At 43.5% G+C, this 23028-nt stretch overlaps 1 protein-coding gene across 1 annotated transcript; it reads right to left on the reverse strand.

Moving 5' to 3' along the window:
• Positions 1 to 1317: 1317 nt before the first annotated feature.
• smad6b (SMAD family member 6b) lies at positions 1318 to 20689 on the reverse strand. The gene is made up of 4 exons (XM_079684677.1): positions 19124 to 20689; positions 16387 to 16443; positions 15648 to 15725; positions 1318 to 2230 (listed from the first exon to the last, which is right to left on the reverse strand). Exons 1-4 carry the CDS (start codon positions 19920 to 19922, stop codon positions 1689 to 1691), a joined length of 1476 nt encoding a protein of 491 aa, XP_079540803.1. The 5' UTR covers positions 19923 to 20689; the 3' UTR covers positions 1318 to 1688.
• Between the last annotated feature and the right edge of the window lie 2339 nt (positions 20690 to 23028).

A 23028-nucleotide genomic window follows, 5' to 3' on the forward strand; every position in this document is an offset into this window, starting at 1 on the left:
TGTTGGCAGAGACCGGCTGCCTCCCCCCCCCCCCCTTCTTCTTCACTACCACCACCGCCAATCTGACAACCCAACACCAGCAATTATGGAGGAAGCCAGCTAAACCACATCCACCTTGGCTGTAGTTTTTAAGATTCCAGTAGGCTTGTAAAACTTCTTGGTTTCTCTGCACACATTCCAGTATCACTGTGGAGGTTTCAGGAAGCAGACTCCTGGGTCAGTTAAACAACGTCCACTGTGAGAGGAGCTGTAGGGGCCTGAGACCAGGGGCCCTAATGGATGTGCTTTAGTAGAAGACCCTACAGAAATCAGGACCTCCTACACTGTCCTCCACTACACCATCTCTTCTCTGTCCTCATTACTGGGGCTCCTTAGGACCTCAAGGACATGTGGATGCGTTGAGCAGCTTGTCTTTAAATCGAGTTATCATGATGCTGTAGATGCTCCAGAAATCTAAATACAATTGGTATTCTGATTTGGTCTTTTAATGAACTTCTATATACCCATGGGTGCGGAGTCACAATCATTTCCACAATGACTGAACACAGAGAGATCACAGCTCAGAGTACAAGTTCAACTCTGATCTTTATACCATCTAATCCCAGGCTGATTAGGCAAAAAGTAAACCAACCCGTCGCCTAAAATGTAAAGTGCCACACGATATGCCTTAATTCATGAGTATAAAAATGGTGGTATACCGACATTTGTGAGGGTTGGAATTTGAAAAGGGATGCACAACATATTTTGTGTCAATAACTGATTGGCTCATAATGGTGAATTTAGGTAATTATGTATAACGATAATTAAATGTGAGCTAATACGTAATTGGCCAACAATACATATGCTGACTGAAAAGCAAAACAAGTCATGCCTGGTGTTGAAATATTCCCAAGGAAACAGTGCGATATGAAATACAAGTTTTTTTATGTAATATATAATCTTTGTTTAGAATTTCGGTTGTTTTTACATTTGTAGATTCAGAAAAGTTAACAATAGTGATGGCAGTTAGATTTGGTAAGTTTAGAGACATCAAATATTAAATCACCCATCTTTGCTCAATACATCCAAGCCTTTCTTTCCCCCAGGTGTGCATTTCAACCAACTATGAGAAGCAGGTAAGTATGGGCTGTCGTTATCGGCTGATAAAACATCCATATTGTGCATGCCTGGTATTTTAGACAAATAACACCAGGTGAGGTTGAGTCTACTGAATTCCTTAGGACACTAGTAGATTTGTTGAGATATAATGAGAATAGATCAGAGAGAATATTGAACATATAGTAAACAAAGCGCTAATGATGCAGACCAAACAGAGGATTATTATGCGAATACTTTATTATCAATGTGTGAATGGTGTTAGCTTTTCGTCTGGATATTAATAGTATATGAAAACTATACACCAAATCCAGGCTCATCCTAATTTTGCTGTATAATTTCTTATCTTATCTTAAGTTGGTATTGAAAGATTCTTTATCTTTATATATATTTATATATATAATATATATAAGCCAAAGTGCATTTTCCGTTTTTTTCCTCTTGTCCATATACACATTGCACCATACATAAATAATTACATTGTAAAAATGACTCCGTATTTACAAGTATAATATATATTTCATATAATATATAAAACTTTATATTAAATCTAGGTAGATGATATTTGGGATAGTTTGTGGGGTCCGTCTGTGTTATCTATGGTTGTTGAGGAGGATCTCCAGCCAGCAGGGGCAGGAGGTGATGAACTGTCTCGAGTAGCAGGGGCCCCAGCCCTTAGCAAAGCTGATGCGCACACTGTTGGGGTCGTAGGGTCCGTCCAAGAGCTCAGCGTCCGTGCTGTGCCTCAAGAGGTACGAGCGCTCATAGTCAAACACCTTGATGGAGTATCCTGGCATCACCTTCCGCACCACCAGAGTCCTGCTGTTAGGCACGTCCAGGGTCGGGGAGTTGACGAATATGGGATGCTCACTGCGGTTATACGCCCAAACGCCGTCCGGCTCTTTGCTGAGGAGGATGCCATAGCCGATTTTTCCTCGTGTGCGCTGAACGGTGCTGCTGCGGTGCTCCAGGTTGAGCTGGCCCAGGCAGAAGCCCGTGCCCTGAGGTAGATCGTAGAAGATGCTGACGGAGTGCTCGTACACGGTGTAGAGGCGACCCACGCGCGTGCGGTGCTCCCAGTACGCCACGTTACACCAGTGGCTCTGCTTAGGGGCATCAGGCGACATACTGGCATCTAGAGGAGACAGAGGGACGGTCATTAAACAAAACATAAACACAAGCAAACAGGCCTAGTAAAAATGAAGTTTTTTAGGGATTAACTATCTCTTTTTATTGTTCAGAGCAGATGGCCACACTATAAATACTGAAGGAGGCACTGTATTGAAATCTAAGCCTTGTATAAATACCAGTGCGTGCACATCCGTCCAACGGACACACACTCACACATGCAGTTTGCTCCTCCTCCTCAAGAGGGCACTGTGATGATTTAACGCTGACCACCCAGCACACAGTGCACTCATGCACTTGGAAAACAGATCATGTTTACTAAAAAATATCTCAGGATCACACTCAGTGTTTCCACTGAAAATTGGCAAATCACTTCTTGCAGTAGTGTGTTGGCACTGGAAATTAGAAATCTACAAACAACTTTTTGAAAAGGCAGGGTTGTTTTTGCCACTGCTTAAGACAAACACTTTTTTTATTTTTGTTCACAATGGAACAAAGTTGGCATCCCATTGCTAAACATCTTTGTCCAGTAAATCAGCTTGTTAATTCAGTTTTCATGGCTGCAGTTTGTGAACTCTTTCCAGTGACAGGCCTCAGCACTCCACAGTGAGTTACTGCTCCCTGGGTGGACTTCTATCTTCACCAGAGTGAACAGACACAGGCCTGCCGACTCCTTCCAGAGGCTGCTTCGGTCCACGCTGCTCAGAGCTGTCATACTGTTATACTGCTCATAAAGTGTGTGTTACGAGGAGAGGGGCTGGTGGAAGAGGACGAAAAAGCACAGAGAGTCCCATGATCTCACATCCGTCCCTGCACCCTTTGCTTCTCCAGCAGGAGGGTGCCTCTTTCTCCTCTTCCCTCGTCTTCCTCACATTCCACACGAGTGGGGGTGACGGGAGAGGGCCAGGCAGGGGGTCCCCCTCCCCCTCCACCCAGCTCTTCCCCCTGCTGTGGGCCCAGGGACGGCATTCAGCTCCCTGACAACTTAGCACAAGCCCGTGACCCGCTGACCCCCCAGCCTTCATGCTATCAGCTCCCATTAACTCACACACAGAGTGATGCCATTATTTTGCTTCAGAGAGTCTATTGGCACAGAGGATTTAAAGCCTGGGCCTGTGGCCTCATTCCTTTCAGTCTCTCTGCTCTCAGGGCTTAATGACCGCCCGCCCCATTAACAAACGCCTTTAAGGTGGAGCGTCGTAGATCCACACAGCAACAAAATGCCTGGCTCACCTCCCACCCAACTAAACCTTTCTGCTGAGTGACCCACGCTAGTAAAGTTTATACAAAGATTAGCAAAAACGTTGACCAGACTTGCACAGACAAAACGCCTGCTGGTTCAAGGCTCTGTGTGGAGGAGGGGGAGGAAAAGAGTGAGTGAGCGGGGATGTGTGGGGGTGGGGGGAGCTGCAGACAGGCTCTCTGTGTGTTTGCGCACACACTGATGGCTGAAATGACCCTCTCTCTTCAGGGGCCCCAACATGCATGTGCCATTAGTGAATTCCACACTCGGCTCCTCCACTCTGAGCTCAGCTTTTACTTCAGCGTGGCTCGGCCTCACAAAGAACTCAGCCCCAACTTGTTTACGGCCCTCTATTGTCTCAAATCAAATGGAGCCCACACATCAAGGTAAACTCACTTTGAAACTGTGCACACAAACACAAAAGACGAAATGGCTACCGTCTCCTCCTTTTCAGATGGGAAGAATAAAGCAAAAGCAATTTGGTCAATAGTGTCTAGTTTTCACACGTAGCCTGGAACCAGGGTAGCTAGTGAGACTGCGAGGACCAGGAAGAGGAATGAGCAGGACAAAGGTTAGAAATGTATCAAATGTTAAGCCTGAGGGAAGACAATGAGCACACCGCGAGCCAGGCCTTTTCCTGTCGCTGTGTTGTGTTAAGCGTCTACGTGTGCCTGTGCGCACATGTGTCTGCTCGGCCGGGGAGGAAATTCAGCCGGCGTGTTTGTGTTTTTGTCCTGGTCTTGTGTGTTTTGGCTAGGTGGGGGTGCTGAGGTAAAGGCCTCTGAGAGAAGAACTCATTAGGATCTCTTTAACAGAGCAGAGCTATCACCAGTGGGCAGACTGTTTGGACAACATCACCATAGCAACGGTGGCCTCCACTGCAGAGCTCACGCTGCCTTCTGCTAATCACCCCGTGAGATTTTCAAGGAAGCGTTGCTTTTTCAGCGATGTTTGGATCTGTCTGTAAATGTTTATTCATCGTTTCCAAATTGATATTAGAGATTAGGAAGCCAGCTTTAATTATTATGACATGACCAGAATATGATACATAAAAAGGCCAGGCCAAGGCTCAAAGCAAACCTCAAAGCCAGATATGAGGCGGTGAAGGGAGTGCGTGTGTGTTCCTCCCTTCTGACCACAGCAAAGACACCCAACTCTAAGAGACTCCATGTTGGTTTTCAGAGGGTCTGCTCAGGGCGGAGAAATGACCGGCTGGGAGCAATTACTGGAGCTCTGCATCCATTTAACCCTGCCACCTTTTAACAGCTCCGTTTACCCATTAGAATAGAAGCGCATGTTATTATTGTTATTTTATTCTCAAAAGCCTGTCCTCTTAGCGTCAGTCTCAGAGCCAACGGATGCAGCCACAGTATGGCCGCTGCACTTCCTGTTCCTGCTGCCAAGGGGCAATGATCTGCACACGTGAAGGAGTTAATCAACACTGGTGCGTTACATAACAAACTGAATGTGCTGGTAAAAGAAAAAATGTATGTATGAGGAAACTGTTTGGTCTACAAAATGTTCCACGGACAAAATGATATACATGGAATAAAGCAGTTAGCATTTTTGTTAGCAATATGATAAATAAATGATGATAAGTATCTGTTTGGCTTTCCCTTACGCCTCAAGAAATAAGTAAACAGATTGCGACATTCATAATATAACAAGCCCACTTTCATGTTTAGTGGATAAAAAGTAACCTTGGACGCCTGTATCTGCACGTACTGCGTGTCTCAGTAAAGTCACACAGTCAACAGAGGTATTTAACAAACACTTAGCAACTACAAAAAGCATTTAGTGCGCAGAGCTTGATTTCCATAACAAGGCGTGAGCTCCATGGAAACCATGTAAAATGTTGATTTTTCTGTTTCCCTGTGGCCTGTCTGATTGGAGGAATTCAGAGCATCAAAAGCAGGACATGATGTCTGATAACAAACACAGAATAAGTGTGCTGGATCCCGGAGGCATGCTCAAGTGTCTGCATAATACCTGACTAGAATGTCTGCTGTGTATTGATTTTACATCAAATAAAAATAAGATTGCAAGTAGAGAATCAGCGGAAAAGGAACAAATTAAAGATAATATAGATACAATTGAATGAAAATGTATGTCTTGGAGTTCCTGAAATGTGTACTGATGAACTAAACATTAACAAATGTACTTAATTACTTTCCACTACTGAAGATAATGTACTGTGAATGTTTCAGACCAAAAAAAGGCTTATACTGATTATGATTACATCTTTTATATTATGTTCCTCTGTTATGAGAGAAGAGCAACATGCTATTAACACAACCCTTAAATCAGCCTATGTTAAACAGAACCCTCCCAAGCCTTTTGCATATGGAAAAAAAGCAGATCGCCGCGCTACGAGTTCCTTGCACTCAAGGGCGAGTCTGGATAATTACTACTAAGTACACAAAAATGGGGGGCTTGAAAGTTTCAATGGCAATCCTTGATGATCATCCAGTAATGCTTTTAAAGACAGCATGAAAAGGAGGGGGATAAAAGGGGCAGAGGGAGAAGCAGAAAAGAGCTGCCCCGGGGTAAACACGGCTCGCAGCCTTGGAGTGAGATAAATGGGAGGCCGAGTGTCAGGGACAGGCAGACAAACAACAGCTTCCCCTCCGTGCTAACATCTCCCCACCAGGCTCCGGGGCCACCTCCATTATACTTCATCTCTCCTAATCCAGAGACTGCAAACACAGATGAACTCATTGCTGCTAAACTTTGCTAAGGAGGAAGAAAACAAAACAAAACACTGTAGCGAGTCCCTTTAAGCAGTGGAGGGGAGGAGAGCAGCAAGGGGAGGAGGGGGGGGGAGCAGTCTCTCATCCTGTGCCAAGGATTAGATTCCCCTCCAGCTATTAGACTCTACCAATGAACTGATAGGGGCTGGTGGTGAGGAGGGGGGCATGAGGACTGTGTGTGTGCCTGTGTGCCTGTGTGTGTGTGTGCCTGTGTGTGTGTGTGTGTGTGTGTGTGTGTGTGTGTGTGTGTGTGTGTGTGTGTGTGTGTGTGTGTGTGTGTGTGTGTGTGTGTGTGTGTGTGTGTGTGTGTGTGTGTGTCTACTTTGTGGTCGTGTGTGTGAAAATTCAGAACAAATTATTTTCTTTCTGCATTCCTGTGCACCCCCCTACTACTTTGTTTCGATTGAACCATCTTTAAAAAAGTTAAACGGCAAAGTTGAACGAAAGCAAAGGCGTCCCCCTCCTATTCAGAGTCATGGCTTTAATTCTGGAGACAATGGTTCCTACAGGCCCACTCTAACCCCTGAGCTGGCCACATTTAGGCTGGCGTCTGGGCTATCGCTGCCATCAAAGTCGGCTTTATCAGACAGACACGCTAACTGGAGCTGCTCTTATATGTCTATGGATTTTTCTCCCTGAGGTCTGGCCTTTCTCTGCCGAGAGAGAGACAGCAAAAGCAAGATAGAAAGAGAGGGAGAGAGATACGTGCTGGGAGAAATCACTGTGGGAGCCGGAGAAACTGAATCCAGTCACCAAGCCTGGCTGGTCACAATGGGAATGCTTTACATTGTCATCCACTTCCTCTCCACTTTCCCTCTGTTTCTGTTTCGGGATGACCCCGTGAGGGAGGAAAAGTGCTGTACCCTTGATAGCAGATAACTAACAGAATCCATAAAATAAATCAATAAACAACAGAGGGTGTAAAAGCACAGGAAGCTAATATAAAGGAGCCGTCTGGGCGTGAGAGCAAGGGGGTTTGAGGGAGTCTTTTTTTTGAGGGGAAGAGAATGTGCTGCTCATTTCCTCAAAGTTTCCTCCAAAGGTCTGCACTGTGTCAGAGACACAGAGCTCAAGTGATGGTGGTGATGCAAGTGAGGCCTATTAAGAGTCCTTGAGGGCATGTACAAGCTCTGTGAAACTGTGGGGAATGTTTGTAAATGTCATATATACGGGCGGCGTTAAAGGCCAGCGACGTCTGGAGAGCACAGAAAGCAAAACACTCAGCGAACATCCTGCTGGGTGGCTGTGCCCTTTCACCTCCTCCTACAACCTATCTGTTTGTGTGTGTGTGTGTGTGTGTGTGTGTGTGTGTGTGTGTGTGTGTGTGTGTGTGTGTGTGTGTGTGTGTGTGTGTGTGTGTGTGTGTGTGTGTGTGTGTGTGTGTTTGTTTGCGAGTGTGTGTGTGAGGGAGCTTCGAGCCAAGAAGGCTGCAGCGTTAGAGCAGAGGAGACCCTGCACATTCCTGAACTCCCCCCTCCTCGCCTCGCTGTGCCTCCTAACTTCCTACTCTGGTTAGGACTGTGGGGGGTGGGGGTACAGCTAGAAGGTTGCTTTATGTCTCCTTTAAGGGTGCCATTTGGCGTAAAACTCTCACTACATCACACGTGAGAGAGGAATTGGCGGTTGTGTGTTCAGATACTTTTACATACTTTTATTGGATTCTTCTTATTTAGAGTCGAAACGAACACTGATTGAGAATACTGACTTTAGCTGGTCTTCATACTCAAGCTTTGTCGAGAGCTTGGTTTCAAATGAACAATAACAAGTAACTCTATTATTACGAGTTATATTAGTCTGACTAATTTAAGGCGAAAGGTAGGTATTTTGTTTCCACCGGGCTACGAGGTGAACCAGCTATGATGGACACAGTTGCCGTTGCAACAATGGTTTTCTATTGATCGGCCCAGTGGATCAGAGTCTGTGAGGAGAATGTGTTCTGTCAGGATAATGTGGCACCAGAGTTTCTGTTTCAATCACAACACTTGCTGCGCTGTAACCCATACTGCTCCACCACGGGCATCCAGACACCAGCTCCCCAAACAAAGACAACTGTTTCCCCCATCTCCGACAAGTCAGCCCGTTCACAACAAGCAAGACATTCATTAAAAATGCAGGAGTGAACATTTCCAATAATTCACTAAGTCCTTCGCTGTCAACATCTGCGAAAAATCTTGAAGCTAAAGGGAATGGCAGGATTTCATTAAGTAAATGATGTGCTGGCAGTCACAGAGAGGGGAAGAGGGGGAAGCTTCAGCCAGACCTCTAATCTAAACCGTACCCTGAAATGTGACAGCCTGGCTGCACGTACTGCGCCGCACAGGCAAGGCTTCAGAATGCACACACATAGGAGATAAGTAAAACACACACTACAAAAGCAAATATATTTTCCCTGGGGAAGTTAATCAATGAGAATGTTCACATAAGCATGTTTATGACTTGTAATAACTACTACTTGCATCATTTGCCTTGTCAACTTGTGCTTTGTACAGAACCTGAGGACATACACACTTACAAAATACCTAGGTGAGAACCAGGCTCTGAGCCATTGTTAACTCTGTTTTATCGGGGGTGTTTTGGTGGACCATCGCTCAAAATAAAGGTTTTCTGCTGAGAAGGCGTCCTCTTTTGGGAACAAGATCAAAGGCTCCAAACGATGTCTATCATACGCGGCCCCATGTTAGGACAAGGGATAGGAATGAAGATACAGCTACAGGAGATCAAGTTCAAGATAAGGAAAGAGAAAAAAATCCTTGTCTCTTACACATGTAAAGTAGAGAGAAAATTAACCAGACCTTGATACACTTGAAATGTACTGCTCAACTAATCAACAATGAGCTCCTATCTGTTCCCTCAGGCTGTAAAACGTTTGTGTAGAGATGTCGGATGACATGGGCCCCAACAGCTAATCCACACACAGCATTCTGGAGGCTCAAAGAATGCGCTGGCTATTCTGAGTTTTAAAAATACTGACAGCCATAGGTTCAGGCACAACTGTCAATGCTCCTCTGGGGAGGAAGGGAAACAAATCTTAAATCTATTTTCGCCAGCAATCAGACCACAGGCCTAAATCATGGCTGCCCATGGCCAGTGTCTGGATTTATAATTGTGGGTAAAATGGTCAGAAAATAAAAACAGCATCCAGAAACTGGCACCTCTTTCCCTGCTGCTTGCCAGCCGTTGCAAGGCTAGCACATTTACAGTGGCCAGCTCAAATGAAGTATTGTTCCCCCTCTCAAGGCTGAGAGGAGGCACACTAAAACACTAAACTAACAGTTGGACATTCCTTACATTTTTAATGGCATTGCACGCTCTTTATTTGTTGCTGTAACCCTTTGCCCTGAGCTGAATGAATGGGGCTATTGGTGGAGGCTGGTGCGGCGCTGCGGTGAGAAGCGAGAAGATGGTAGGTGCAGCCCTCTGTGAGCACATGACAAGATTAGCTCACTCACTTTGTTTGCTAAGGTAGAATATGGGGCAGGAATTATAGCCTGAGCACACCTCCTTTTATTTCTACAGACTGCACTTTCTATCTGTGCGGTAAGCCCTAAAATGAAACATAGTCCACCTCATCCTGAGCACAGTACACTCTGTAAATTCAAATGACAAACGCAGCACTGTGAGCTTAGACACATAGTCATAGTGAGGCTATAGATTTATCTTTATCTGTGAGCCCTTCACAAGTTAGTCAAACAACCGGCAGCACTGGCACCACTCTGGCTTGCCAAGAGGAGACAGATAAATACTAAGCTCAGCAGGCTAGTTTCTGTTGACATGTAAGGGGTTTCAGGCCTCTCCAAGGACTGCTTTAGATTAGCATGGCTTTCACTCTGCACATAGAGGTCACATTACCTCACCACATCTAGGCCCGGTGTTGCCAGTTCTGACTGAATATCAACTCTTAAAGCAACTTTTGTGTGAAAAAATCTCAACACAAAGACAACTGCAGTACGCTGTCTTCATCTATGGCACAATTCAAGATTCATTTCAACTATGAATACCACCTTGTGGTTGTATGCCTCCATTACCCAGTTGCAAGTTTACATCATAAGCGTAGGTTGATTTATAGCCAAAAAGGCGATTGGTCAGATATCAGTGACCTTGACCTTTGACCACTAAATTCATAACAACATTTCAGAAAATTCCCTTATTGTCTTCCTGAGATACAGGGATGGGACCCATGGACAGCATTGATGGAATTACGGAGAGATGGACAACTCAACAACATAATTACTCTAGCCTGCGCTGTTGGCAACATGTTCAATTAGTGAGCCAATGGATCCTGTAGACATGGAGGAATCTGCTGAGGATCCTCAAAGTCATAACCCCTGAGAGAATAGGTTGAAAGTGGATTTCTGAGTCTAACAATGCTGAGAAAGGGAAAATGAAAAATGGCCTTATCGCTCTTATCAATGGCTCTTTTTCTATGTGTGTTACGTAAGGGGAAACGGAAGCCAGCCTCCCAGGACAGGAACGGATACTTGAGACGAGGACTGTGGGTACTGGCTCTACAGAGAGAATAGCGCACAAGACCCTTCAGGATGTATAGCCTCTGCTCCCAGCAAAAAAAAAATGGACTCTGCAAACTGGACAAGACAAATGGGTGAGGAGAGCCCCCTTATGTCCCCTGAGATGCTGGCCTTCTCTTCAACATTCCTCTCCCCCCGCTGTCAAAGGGGCAATTCACCGCCCTGCACTTCTACAAAACCCAGGCAGCATTTTAAAACAGGATGTTTGTCTGAGGCCTCCTTCCCCTCAAATAAACAATCCGCAAAACCTGATTTCGGGAGGCAGGGTGGAAGCACTCGAGTCACATTATTTCCACATCCCGTATCCTGGAGCATTGGGGCTCCTGAGGGAGTGTGGGCGGCCAGGCGCTGAGAAGACTCAGGGCTGCGGTGGAAACCTGAGGCCATGTGCCAGGCAGCAGGGGGAGATGAGCCCGGGCTGCATCACTCTAGGGTCTGGGGGACGAGCGGGGGGATCATGCCTCAAGGTGGGGAGGGGGACCTCGCTAACATGCTGATGCAGTTGACACTTCATCAGACCATGGGAAGCAGAGCGGTGTCAGGGTACTGGTGTTGCATAAAGACAGCTACATGTCTGCACAGTGTGAAAGAAATACTGTATCTACTCAAAACACTACATTTTAAAGTAACCCTTAAAGGAGAAGGAATACAATTATTAGCATTTGATGCTATAAAGCTATAATCATTTATGGATGTGTGCTGTAAATGATGTTACCTACAATATGTCATCAAGGATCCTTTAAGAAAAGTGGTGCATAACTTAAAAGAGCCATCCATAACATATTCAAAACACTGCAACAAACTGAATTGATTAACTAGCATGGAAAAACACAACATAACAAGACAGTTCAAGGCAAATTAGAGGTGCAATCTATCCCAAATCTTTTCAGATGCGTACAGTAGATATGCCATTTAATTAGTTTGGAGCCAGAAGTGGAATCACATGCCTTCAAAGTCAGATCAACAAGTACAGGTCCAGTCTAATCTACTTTAATCAAGAGAAGCATCACATGCCTTGTTTAGACTGTCTAATTATTCCATGCATTTCCACTGTCTCTGGAACACAGACACTGATGCTTACTGCTGGCCTCTTCCTGACCCAGACGGGCGGACTGTGATTAGGATGGACTGTATCATTTCATTAGCTTTGCGTGTGAATGTTTGTCGGCATGCATCTGGACTTGCGTGAGGACCCTGAGTAAAAAACAGAAACTTAAACATAAAAGACTGTTTGTGGTCCCTGGATCTATGTATCGTATACTGAAATGTCCCTGAGCAATCTGTTGCGTGACTCACATTAGGCCCTTCCCATCCATCTAGTAGCTGCCTTGTTCTGCCTGGAATAATCAGTCAATAGCAGAGTGGAGCTGACAGTCTGCAGACCAGACATCCACAGAGACAGCACTGGCCTTTCCTCCAGAGACAGGCCGGCAGACGGAGGAGAGCACTGTATGATTACTCTGTGGGAACCCTGAATACCTGCTGATGCCCTCATGCCTCCAGTAGGCGCTAGAGCACTCTGTTTAATCCATGTCTATCAACTTTCAATATTTCTGCTCCTCCAGTTAAGGTTTTCCATCAATTTCAGGAAGAGAGAAGACATAACACAAGGAGAGTTATTCAGGTCACTTGTTTTTGTGTCCAGCAAATCACACCAACATAAGCAAATACACAAAGTGTCATGCTGACAAATGGGTTGATTGACACCTCTGATGACTAGAGAATGTAGGCACCCAGCAGTCAGGAGCTTACACTGGTCGAAACGCCTGTCATGTATTGTGCACAATTATTTTCAATACAATTGCTCTGAAAAAGACCATATCTTTAATGATTAAAATTCAGCCTCCTCCCATTAAGAGCAGCATTTTAATGAAGAAGTGACAAACATAAAGAGCCCCCAAAGTCAGAGACAATGTGACTGACATAATAAAGTCAAAGTGTAGGGGGAAAACTCCCCCTCAGACAGTCATACAGGAAGCAATGAGACCCACTTCAAAGGGCTTCACTCTGATGACCACACGACTAGGCCCAGGCGGTGAGGAAACAGGTGTGCGGGCAGACTGGGAGGGCAGCACCAGCAAAGGCACATTCCCTCACACACACAGCGCTGAGGTATACTGTGAATGCAAGCTGGGGCCGCTCATGACGTAAACAGATATCACAGAGTGCCATGGTGGGGCTGTCTCTCTCCCTCACAGCCACGTTTAAATAAAACACTGTGAAGGGTTCAAATGTCTATGATCACACAGTAACTGAAGGTATTAGCGTTACACTAAGAGTGTAATACAATAGTGTGCACATGGGGAATATTTTTAGGAATGCATGATTAAGAACATTTTAACATGTTAAACAACTGCAAGAATCAGCCAGAGGGGGGGAAATAAATGTATATGCACTTAAATGCAACTCTAACATTAACTTAGTGAATTGATTTAAAGATTTACCTCATAAACACGGCACCAAGCAAAGGAAGAAAACTACTTTTCAAATTCTACTGAATATAATCAAAATCTTGGTTGATGTGGAGGAACGAGATGATCAAATAAACCAAACAGTTCCGATGTGTTTCTCTGCCATTGTGTGATGCAGAAGAATGCTCACTGGGTATTTCTGTAGCCCTGGTTTGTAAACTGTAGTTGATTATTTGACTACACCCCACCCATCCACCAAGTGCCCCCCAGACTTGCTTTTAAGAGGTTTACTTGTTCGTGCACGAGGGGTGGAGTCTGGATCCCATACAACTCCGGTTACAAACAGAGAGTCACTCTCTCTCTACCAGAGCTTCATGGGGATCCACAGAGAAAGTCATCTCCAGGTCAGCAACGCATTAAACACAGGATAACTTGACAATGTGCATTACATGCCTGTGTGATAAAGCAGAACTAAGTGGGCTTCATAAGGAAGCCTTCAGGCTCTCGGTCTTATGATGGAATATGCTTGAAAAATATTTTGTGGAAGATCTCTATCGCTGACAAGACGTTAAAGGTTTGTTTCACTCAACATGGACACAATATTTTTTTTATCTAAATCCAAAACAACGTCATACAGTCCAAACGCCACATGATCAAAGACTGACTTGCTACACAAATTAGCTCACAGCACGGAAAACCTCCACCCTGTCGAGCCCTGGTCATTCTCCTTCCCAAGTCCCAAGAGTTTCTGAGTGTGTCACCGCCAATGCAGAGTGATCTGGCCAGGCCTGTACAAGCAGCAACACAGTTGGAAGAAACTAAAGCCTAGCGTGTCTAGATCCTCCCTCCTCACCACAGTCTCTGAGGAATTGTGGTGCGCGCTCTGACAAGCCCCTCATTTGTTGACTCAGGGAGTGTCGCCGGGCCATGCTGAGGTGGTGACAGCATGTGTACTGGGGAGGAGGGGGCCCTTGCTGACTGAATACTTCACTGCCAGGTAGCCATGTCAACTGGCCGGGCCTCTGAGCCATGGCAGACCTTCTAACAGGAAATGCTGCTCCCTGCAAGCCCCAAAATAAGGGCTCTGAGTCCCAGTCCACATGATACTGTGCATGTTGGCTGTGGCCCTAGCATGAGGGGGGGATATATGCTCACTCTGCGCCATGAGAAAGGAGTGTTTCATTTCAAATCAGAGGACAGGACTGTTTCTACTCGCTTCCTTTGGTGTGGCCTCATTCACAGGAGCAACTCCATTTCCCTGAGCCCACCCCTCCCTGAAGCCCACTAACAGCCAGGCCTGATAGAGTTGTACGTGCGAGTGTCTGCGCACATGCATGTGAACAACTATGTGTGCTTGTGTGTGTTTCTGAGTGAGCTTGGATCTTATTACAGTTTGATCCCACTCAAATATTTCTGAAAGAAAAACAGAGGAGGGGAGGCCGGCTCTGTGGCCAACACACACGCCCCGCTGAACCTCTGCAGCGCTCACAATGAAACCTTTATCTTTAAAGCTCCCACTGTTCCTAATGGCCCTTAATGAGAAGAGATAAAGTGCAACAGCTAAATGAAATTACCCTCATAAGTTCACATGTTGATGCAAAAACAATCGAAAGCTACGCAGAGAAGGGTGCTGAACTGTTGCTGAAGTACACTCAAGAATTATACCTACTTTTATTTATTTCACATTTTAACCATTACAAAGCCAGAAGAAACCGGATGATGCCGCTCTGAACATGAGAGGTGCTCTGAGATTTAATAACATGTGAAAACGGTGATTCACAGATTGTATTATAATGACTTAAATCTATATGAAGAGACATGCAAACACATCAGCATGGAAGACACGTATCTCTTTTTTAACATCAGTATCATGTGCTTTATTACTCAAACTATCAACTTAAAAGCATACTTCAGGGAAAAAGCAAAACCCCTAATCCATGTATTAATGATCCTTACCACATGGATGATTGCATCATCAAGAATCTGTTTTAATCAAACGGAGTGCTTAATATAATAGCTTCATGTGACGCATTAACTATAAGCTCTTTTTCAAGTTGTGTTTCTTTAGTAATACAGTAACTCTTTATCCAGGATAGTTAATGTGTCACTATATGAGCCCAAGCACTTCAAACAGCTGCTCACACATGTATCAATGAAAACATAATCAAAGATGATTTATTTTCTGATACATGCTACTAAATGATTAAAGCAACCAAACGCATGAACAGGATGTCAAAGCACACTTCTGCTGCTGACAGCATTTGAACAGCCAGTATAAGTGTAATACACAGTATGTAATATATGTTGTGTACTATGCAAACCAACACATAAATGACCACTACAAAAATGTACATCTCTACTTGTTGGATAAATGAGTTCAGTATTTACAGAGTGGCTCCTCTGGGTAATCATTCATTTCTAAAATCAGTGTAAGACACTGCGGATATAAACTCCTTATTTGGAGACTGGTGAGGAGTTGGAGAAGCACACCCACCTGAGAATTCCCCCGGTGTGATATTTGGTGAGCTGGCTGCCTCAGTTTCAGTGTAAGACAATGTGGAGTCTGACAGATCTGTGGGGAGGAAAACAGAAATTATTCATCTGCAGCTAGTCAGTACTTGTTTCCTTTATGTACATCTTCATTTCAACTGGAAAATCCCCTGTTTTCCGTATTAAATTTGAAAACCATTAACACCACGTTTGGCTTCATCCCATAGTGGATAACCTGGCAACTTTTCTAACAGGCTTTACCTGATGACATCCCCCCAAATGCTGCCAGAAACCTCAGCTGTACTCAGGCTTGCAGCCCCAGCTAGCAGCCAGGCTCCAAAGTCCTAGCAACCCACAGAACATACTGCCCACGCCATATTACCCACACTGGCTCTGGCTGGCATGCCACATTCTGGCCTTGGTCTCATCTCAAAGCTACCATGCAGTTTGCCAGTAACTGTTCCCAATTAGAGCCATTTAAAAGTTTCCACATAGCTTTATTCCTTTTTCTTCCGGTTAAACCAGAGCCTTAACAAAAGACTGACCGTGCCCTATGCAATTTACAGGCTCCTAATGTAATTATGAATGAAAACGATAATCAACCAAGTAATTACAGTCTGACATCCACATGGTTACAAGTCATAACAAAGAGGATCAATATCAATAGCAGACTTAAGATGAAACAATATTTAAAGATGGTGTAGAAAGCTTCAGGTGCCATAAAGCTCATCTGTGTCACTTACCCAGTGGCTTGTGTTCTTCATTAGGGGAAAGCCTCGAATAAGGAGGTGGGGGTGATTCTGTTAAAAAAAAAAAAGAGTCAAGTAAATAACATAATGAAGGAAAGAAATGCGATTTAAAAGAAAGAAAGGTAAAACTCAATCAACAGGCTCAACATGAGAGGGTCATGTTTGTGCAATGTTAACAGGAAGTAACAGTTGTTGGGTCTAAGAAGATCAAACAGATATTTCTTTAGCACTGTTTGAATATATTGAGTTATACACTGTAATAAAATAATTGTGTGTTAACAAGTTTAATGCCCGTGATGTAAAGCGGCTGACAAAGCTGTTTAGTAAAAAAAAACGTGCCGCACATACAGTATAAACGCTTCTTTGCACTTCTATATCTCATTTCCTATTACAGTAATTCAAAGGTGACCAAACATTGTTTTCTAAACTATGTTTGAATGAAGTGATGGTGATATTAATGAGTTCATAAAAGCAAAAAGAAATTTGCCAACACAACAAACTCCAAGCCAATCGTAAAGACATCAACCAATAACTCAAAAGTTGAAACACTTTTTAAAGTCGACAACATCTCAAGTCTCACAGCTTTGTGTCTGCACTACAGAATTGAATCATTTCGTTTAAAAGCTCATTAAACAGCTAATAAAGCCAACAGAGCACAATTTCTTTTCTATTTTTAAGCATGTAGTATTTAACTAAAGCAGTCATTACAACAACTACAGAGACTAACCATTACTTTAGTTATGCAGTTAGAAGTTTAAAGAATCAGAGTAAATCTCTGCTTTTTAACTTTATTCTGTCCAGAAACCTTTTTTATATCCAATAAAAAAAGGAGGAGAAACAAGGAGAATAACTTGCACAAGAAGGAAAAGCACAAAGGAAAGAAAACTTTGTGAGCACACTGTGACCTCGCCTACAGGGAAAAGGGGAAGGAGAAAAGCATAATAGCAGCGGGTCCTTTAAGAGTGGCGGCAGTAATTGCTAGGATCTGAACTCAGTCACTCAGATACACAGCTAGTCAGTCTGGCGCCAGTAGTATGCAAACTGTATATTATCACCACTCCTTCACCTAAATAGCACGAGGGGACCTCCTTAGGACAAAAGGGCTTTTAAAGCGCAACTTGAAACTGATCTCATTCGAAAAGCATAATGACTGGCAAAATAAAAGGAAGACGTTTTTGCCCACTTCAATCCCTGCTCTCTGTCAAACATTACAGACTGTTCTATTCTTTAAAACTCTTTCACAATATCCAGACCAGTAGTTCATTTTCAAATCATTCGTAAATCAAACTCAAGTAGATAACATGCTTTAACAATACATGTTGTTAGGGTTCTTTTGTTGAGGTGTTTTTTTATACTAAGGATTTAAATGTTTATCAACTAAAATCTTATTAATTTATTCAATGTGTGTCTCATATAATTCCATATTTTGTATTTCTCCATTTGAAACAAAGTAAAAAAAAAACAGTGATTAAGGTCTTGATTCAAAGTCCCCCTTCTTGAATAGCATGAAAGAAATACCAGCTCTATCGGGCCACGCATGAACGCATGTGAGCTATGTCTACTACGAGCCTTAGTCCCAATATGGGGTATGTGCCCCTCTCCCTCTCGGAGTCAGTGGGGTCGAGTGGCCCAGCGTTTCAGGTTTGCCAAATCACAGGCTAGCCCCCTGCCAAAACTGAATCTGTTTAATATAGGTCAGCGGGGTTCGGCCATAGATAGCTTATTGATTGTGAAAATAAAGCTCAATCCTCGAACCACAACAACTAAACTGACCTATGGCACCCGGTCCAATCCTCTGACTGAGTCTAAACAATCATATACATGTCAAACATTGTTGATAATCGGCCTATAAATGGCAATACCCATGCAAGAAACAAAGTTAAGAACAGAAAATGGCTGTGTTGACAATTACTCTGAAAGCATACATGTTCAGACACACTAAAGATGTCATGTACTTTATGTTATTATGGAATTCATTAAATACCTTAAGCTAAAACAAGTTGTATGCACAGCAGCAGTCAAGACTAACATTCTCCTTCATCAAAAGGCCTAGATTTCACAAGCTAGTAGGGGAGAGGCACTGGTAAAGCACCAAACTCTTTAAACACAACTTCCAAGGCAACTAAAACCTTTGAAAGTGACAAACAATAATACATATTCAATATTTTGCATGCATTTTGTTGTTTTTCCTGAATACACCAAACTTAGTCAAGACAACGAAGACAACAAACTAGCAACAAAAGTAGACTATGATACATGTATGCTTTGCCATACTGACCGAGTATTATATTATTCACCTTATGTAAGGATAACTTAGTAAGTAATTATTAACTATTTAATCAAAGGCCAGCCTTTTTTTCTGAACAATACCAGACAAATAAAACATGGTGATAGGGAAAGATTTTCAGAAAATATTTGAAGGCCCTTTACAGTTTTACAATCTCGAAAAGTTAAAGGCAATATGACCTGTTCAGTTCTCTTTCAAATAATTTGGCAAATAGACATAATAGGCCTGATTGTTGAGATGTAGCTGCATGATGATTCTCTATGTTTAGAGACAAGCAAGTTCAGAAGGAAATTATAGCATGCATGACTAGAAAATTTGAGAAAACCAACCCTGATGCCTTATAGTTATCTTTAATGGGCTACCTGGTCATTTTAGGAGCATCTAGCTAGGCCTGCAAGGTGCTACAATAGGACAGTGTGTGTGTGTTCTGGCAGGTGCTCTTACCTGGCCCACAGAGCCGGCTGTAGTGATAGGGGTTGCAGCATACTGAAGGACCGTCCAGGGCCCCAAAGCTCTTACACTCACAGAGCGGTTTGAGCTGGGCAGGGTGCTGGAGGTCGGACCAGCGGTACAGTTTACACACGAGCAGCTGTGGGGATGCCACATGGCCGCCCAACCTCAGCTCTGTCGGGGAAATCATAACACAGTCGCTGGGCATCCCTCCTCTGGACTCCACCGCCTCTAGTAAGGTATCCAGCGCCCTCTCCTTTAGCCTCTTCAATAGAGAGTATGTGGCTGATTTCAGTTCTTGCTCCAACACTGTGCGTGGCATCGCCTCATGCGCCTCGGGAGAGCAGCTTTCCCGGGGGCCAAGGCTCCTGAGCACGAAGTGACACGACCCCGGATCCCTGGTACCCTGAGCCGTGTCTGGACCCCTGAACTCGGAGTGGTCCCGGTCTTTAAATAAGCAGCACGTCACTGTCCTGCACTCTCTGTCCTGTATGGAGCGGGGGCTCCCCTGCTCCTGGACGCACACTGCACCCCCATCTTGGTCAGACGTGACCCCCAAGCCGCTGCTCTCCACGGGGATGCGGGAGCACACACCCCCTATGTCCCCTACAAGAGACCCGCTAGGGGTCATCGGTCCGAGCTCCCTTTTGGGAATTTTCTCTGGGTTGTTTCCGAACAGATCGTCCCCACAGCCGTCACTAGTTTTGCCATTTCCATCTTCCCCTTCTTTATCTGGGATCAAACGGCTTCTCCAGAGTCGCCGCACAAGACCTGAGCGTTTCGTCCTGAACATACGACAACTTGAAAATCTATAAGAGGGTTTTATTCTTGTACGGATATCCGAAAATTACAGATACTTCTCCGGTCGTTGCAAAACATTAATGTCTGTGAAATGCCGTGCAATGCCTGCACAGCCGACTGACGAGCATTGGTGGCAAAACCGCAACATTAGAGAAAAGGCTATTTTGTTGCATTTACAACGACAAAACCGCGCAATAAATGCACTGCAGCATAGCGATCAAAATGCATTCATTTAGCCGAATATGCTGTAAATAACCAAGCGGCTGAGATTGAGACTTATTATCCAGGATTGCTGCGGAATTGACTGTTTATATGTGTGTTACGAACGAATATAAAAAGCAGAATACATAATAACATAACATAGTATATTTAGAAACATAATCCAAAGCGAGTAGCCTTCAAACCAAGACGGCGACTCGCAGCCTGGAACAGTTTCGTACTTTTAACAAGCTCGTATCTACTTTGTACACCGGCACGTAGAGCATGAGGTACTTCGAGGCGATTTAATCCCAAAGAAAATGCACTAAAAATCAGGATCCTTGTCGTCTTCTTTGGATGTCAGTGCACTTCTTTTTTTTTTTTTTTTACAATCCCAACAAAATATCCATGTGAGCTGATAGTACACGGAGAGGATCAATCCGAGGCTGAATCGCTCTCCTGCTTCTCGACTCAGATCTAAACCAAACTGCAGCCCAGATCCCTTTCTTTCTCTGTTTCTCTCTCTTTTTTCTCTCCCCCCGCTTCCTCACACACACACACACACACACACACACACACACACACACACACACACACACACACACACACACACACACACACACACACACACACACACACACACACACACACACACACACACACACACACACACACACACACACACACACACACACACACACACACACACACACACACACACACACACACACACACACACACACACACACACACACACACACACACACACACACACACACACACACACACACACACACACGGGGCCCCCGAGGAGAGCGGTGGAGCCATTGGCTGACTACCATCATGTGCTAGTCTAGACACTTTGGCGGCTGTGAGCTGCACTGATTGTTGCGCAAACAAGGTTTCAAGTTTCTTAACTCTTAAAGGCGAAACAACCACCTATAGTTTTTAAGTTAAAGTTACCTCAACTTATTTAAATGTGAGCCTCAGGCAGGATGTGATTGTTATGAGTAAGAAAAATAGCAACGGAGGAACTTTCATGCCTAAGAGTGCATTTTTTTTTTTCCACTGAAAAGTCATAACTCTTTTTTTTGTATGTGAAGACTGACAAATGAACATCAAGTTCAAATCACATCATATAGACATTCACCAAATTAGATTTTTTTTTAAATGAAGATTATGAAAAGTAAAGATAAAGAGAATAAATTAATTATAACATCCTGCCAGCCATAGCTATCATTTCCTTACAGATGCAGTGACCTGAGAGAATTGCTTCCCGAAGATCATTGCTTAGTTAAACATTTAAAAGTTCACTTTTATGACCGTGCCTCCCATGGGTGGCACCCAGTTATGTTCCTGAATGCTGACAACAATACTGTAAATACAGTATATCAACAAGGTAACACCAGTGAGTGTTGCATATTGGGAGAACGAGTGGGAAAATATGTAATTATATTTTTATATTATTTATTTCATGCTCCTCAGATAGCTCAGCCATGTTTGGATCCTTTCTCCATTGTATATTTAATCTGAGGTAAATAAATAACCAGGATAGGTAGTCACTCAACAATAGTAATAAAGAAAAACAGAACATGTCTCAGATGCAGCTTCTAACACTTGCAAAGCTGAAAGTAATGTTTTCCTTTTTTTGAATCACTAACTTTTGGTCTCTAAGACAGTTCAGTGCCATGGAGCATGAAGGTTGTAGAAGCTCTAACAAAATAAAATGTGTGACTAAGTTAGTAAGTATAACATATAACAATAATAACATGGAGCGGCCCTTGCTTTGTGGTGAAATGATGGGAGAAGCACAATATGAGATACCAGACTAGTATATTTTCATATTTTATCATCAAACTATTCTTTTTAGCTTCAGGTTATAAAACATAGAAGCTACAGTTCTGACCTTTCACACTTTCAGAGACAGAGATCTCCATTTTGGCTGGAGACACAACACTCACCGACATCTCTACGAATCTGTCTCCACCTCCTTTTGAGTTTCTTGTCAGGTTACTCGGTTAATGACAGGGAACTCTGTTGCTTTTCTGATTCCTAAAAGCTGATCACCTGTTAAAGAGTTAACATATCCTGGCTCTGAAATCAGGGAGACAAAGCCACACCCCACTATGTATTAAGCAGATCCAATAAGCACTGCTGATTGGCTAAAAAGCACTAAAGCCTTGTCTGCTGGTGAATAAAACCACATCCTATATTAGATTTGTAAAGAGTCATGAATGAAATACTGTCCTTTAAATGTTGACGATGTGCCAACACTATTGCCCCACCTACACAACACACCTAACTGACATATTACCTATGACACCGTTAGACTGTTCATTCTTTAAATTATTTTAAGTAATTTAAACACATTTGAAACTTTAAATAACATTTGTTTTAACTGTAACAAAGGTTGTCATTGCATGTGTTGCACGTTTTAAAATCAACTAGCTTCATATAATCAAGATTCAAAAGATTCAAGATTCAAAGGTTTTAATGCCAAGCTATGCACATAAGCTACAGTGTAGGAATGGCAATGAAAGTCTCAAGACCCGAGCTCCTCCAACAATGCAAGATGTAAAATAAAATACAAATCAAATGGACATTATAAAAGACACCTACACAAATGCCACACACCCTGTCCTCAGCAGGACATCTCTGGAGCCCTCTGAGCTCTGAGGGCACATTGCACATTAGCTGGAAACATTCTCTTGCACTATTTTATTTCTACTCTATTACTTTTTGTACTGTTTATAGTCTTTCTATTTGCTTTATTGTTTTATCTCTTAAATATATATTCATGTTGCATTGTTGGAGGAGCCTGAGAGTTAAGCTGTTCATTGCCATGACTACACTCTAGCTACTGTACATATGACAATAATGCCTTTGGATCTTGAATCTTT

This window comes from Notothenia rossii, assembly GCF_949606895.1.
Source record: "Notothenia rossii genome assembly, chromosome: 5".
Classification (NCBI taxonomy): domain Eukaryota; kingdom Metazoa; phylum Chordata; class Actinopteri; order Perciformes; family Nototheniidae; genus Notothenia; species Notothenia rossii.

Bases quoted from the DNA above. Each gene is read 5' to 3' on its own strand.
- smad6b (XM_079684677.1), bottom strand. From the start codon at position 19,922: ATGTTCAGGACGAAACGCTCAGGTCTTGTGCGGCGACTCTGGAGAAGC. The intron at 15,726-16,386 runs GTAAGTGACACA...TCCTCCCCACAG, and splicing joins TGAAGAACACAAGCCACTGG to ATCTGTCAGACTCCACATTG. The intron at 2,231-15,647 runs GTGGGTGTGCTT...TGTCTCCTCTAG, and splicing joins CACACCGGGGGAATTCTCAG to ATGCCAGTATGTCGCCTGAT.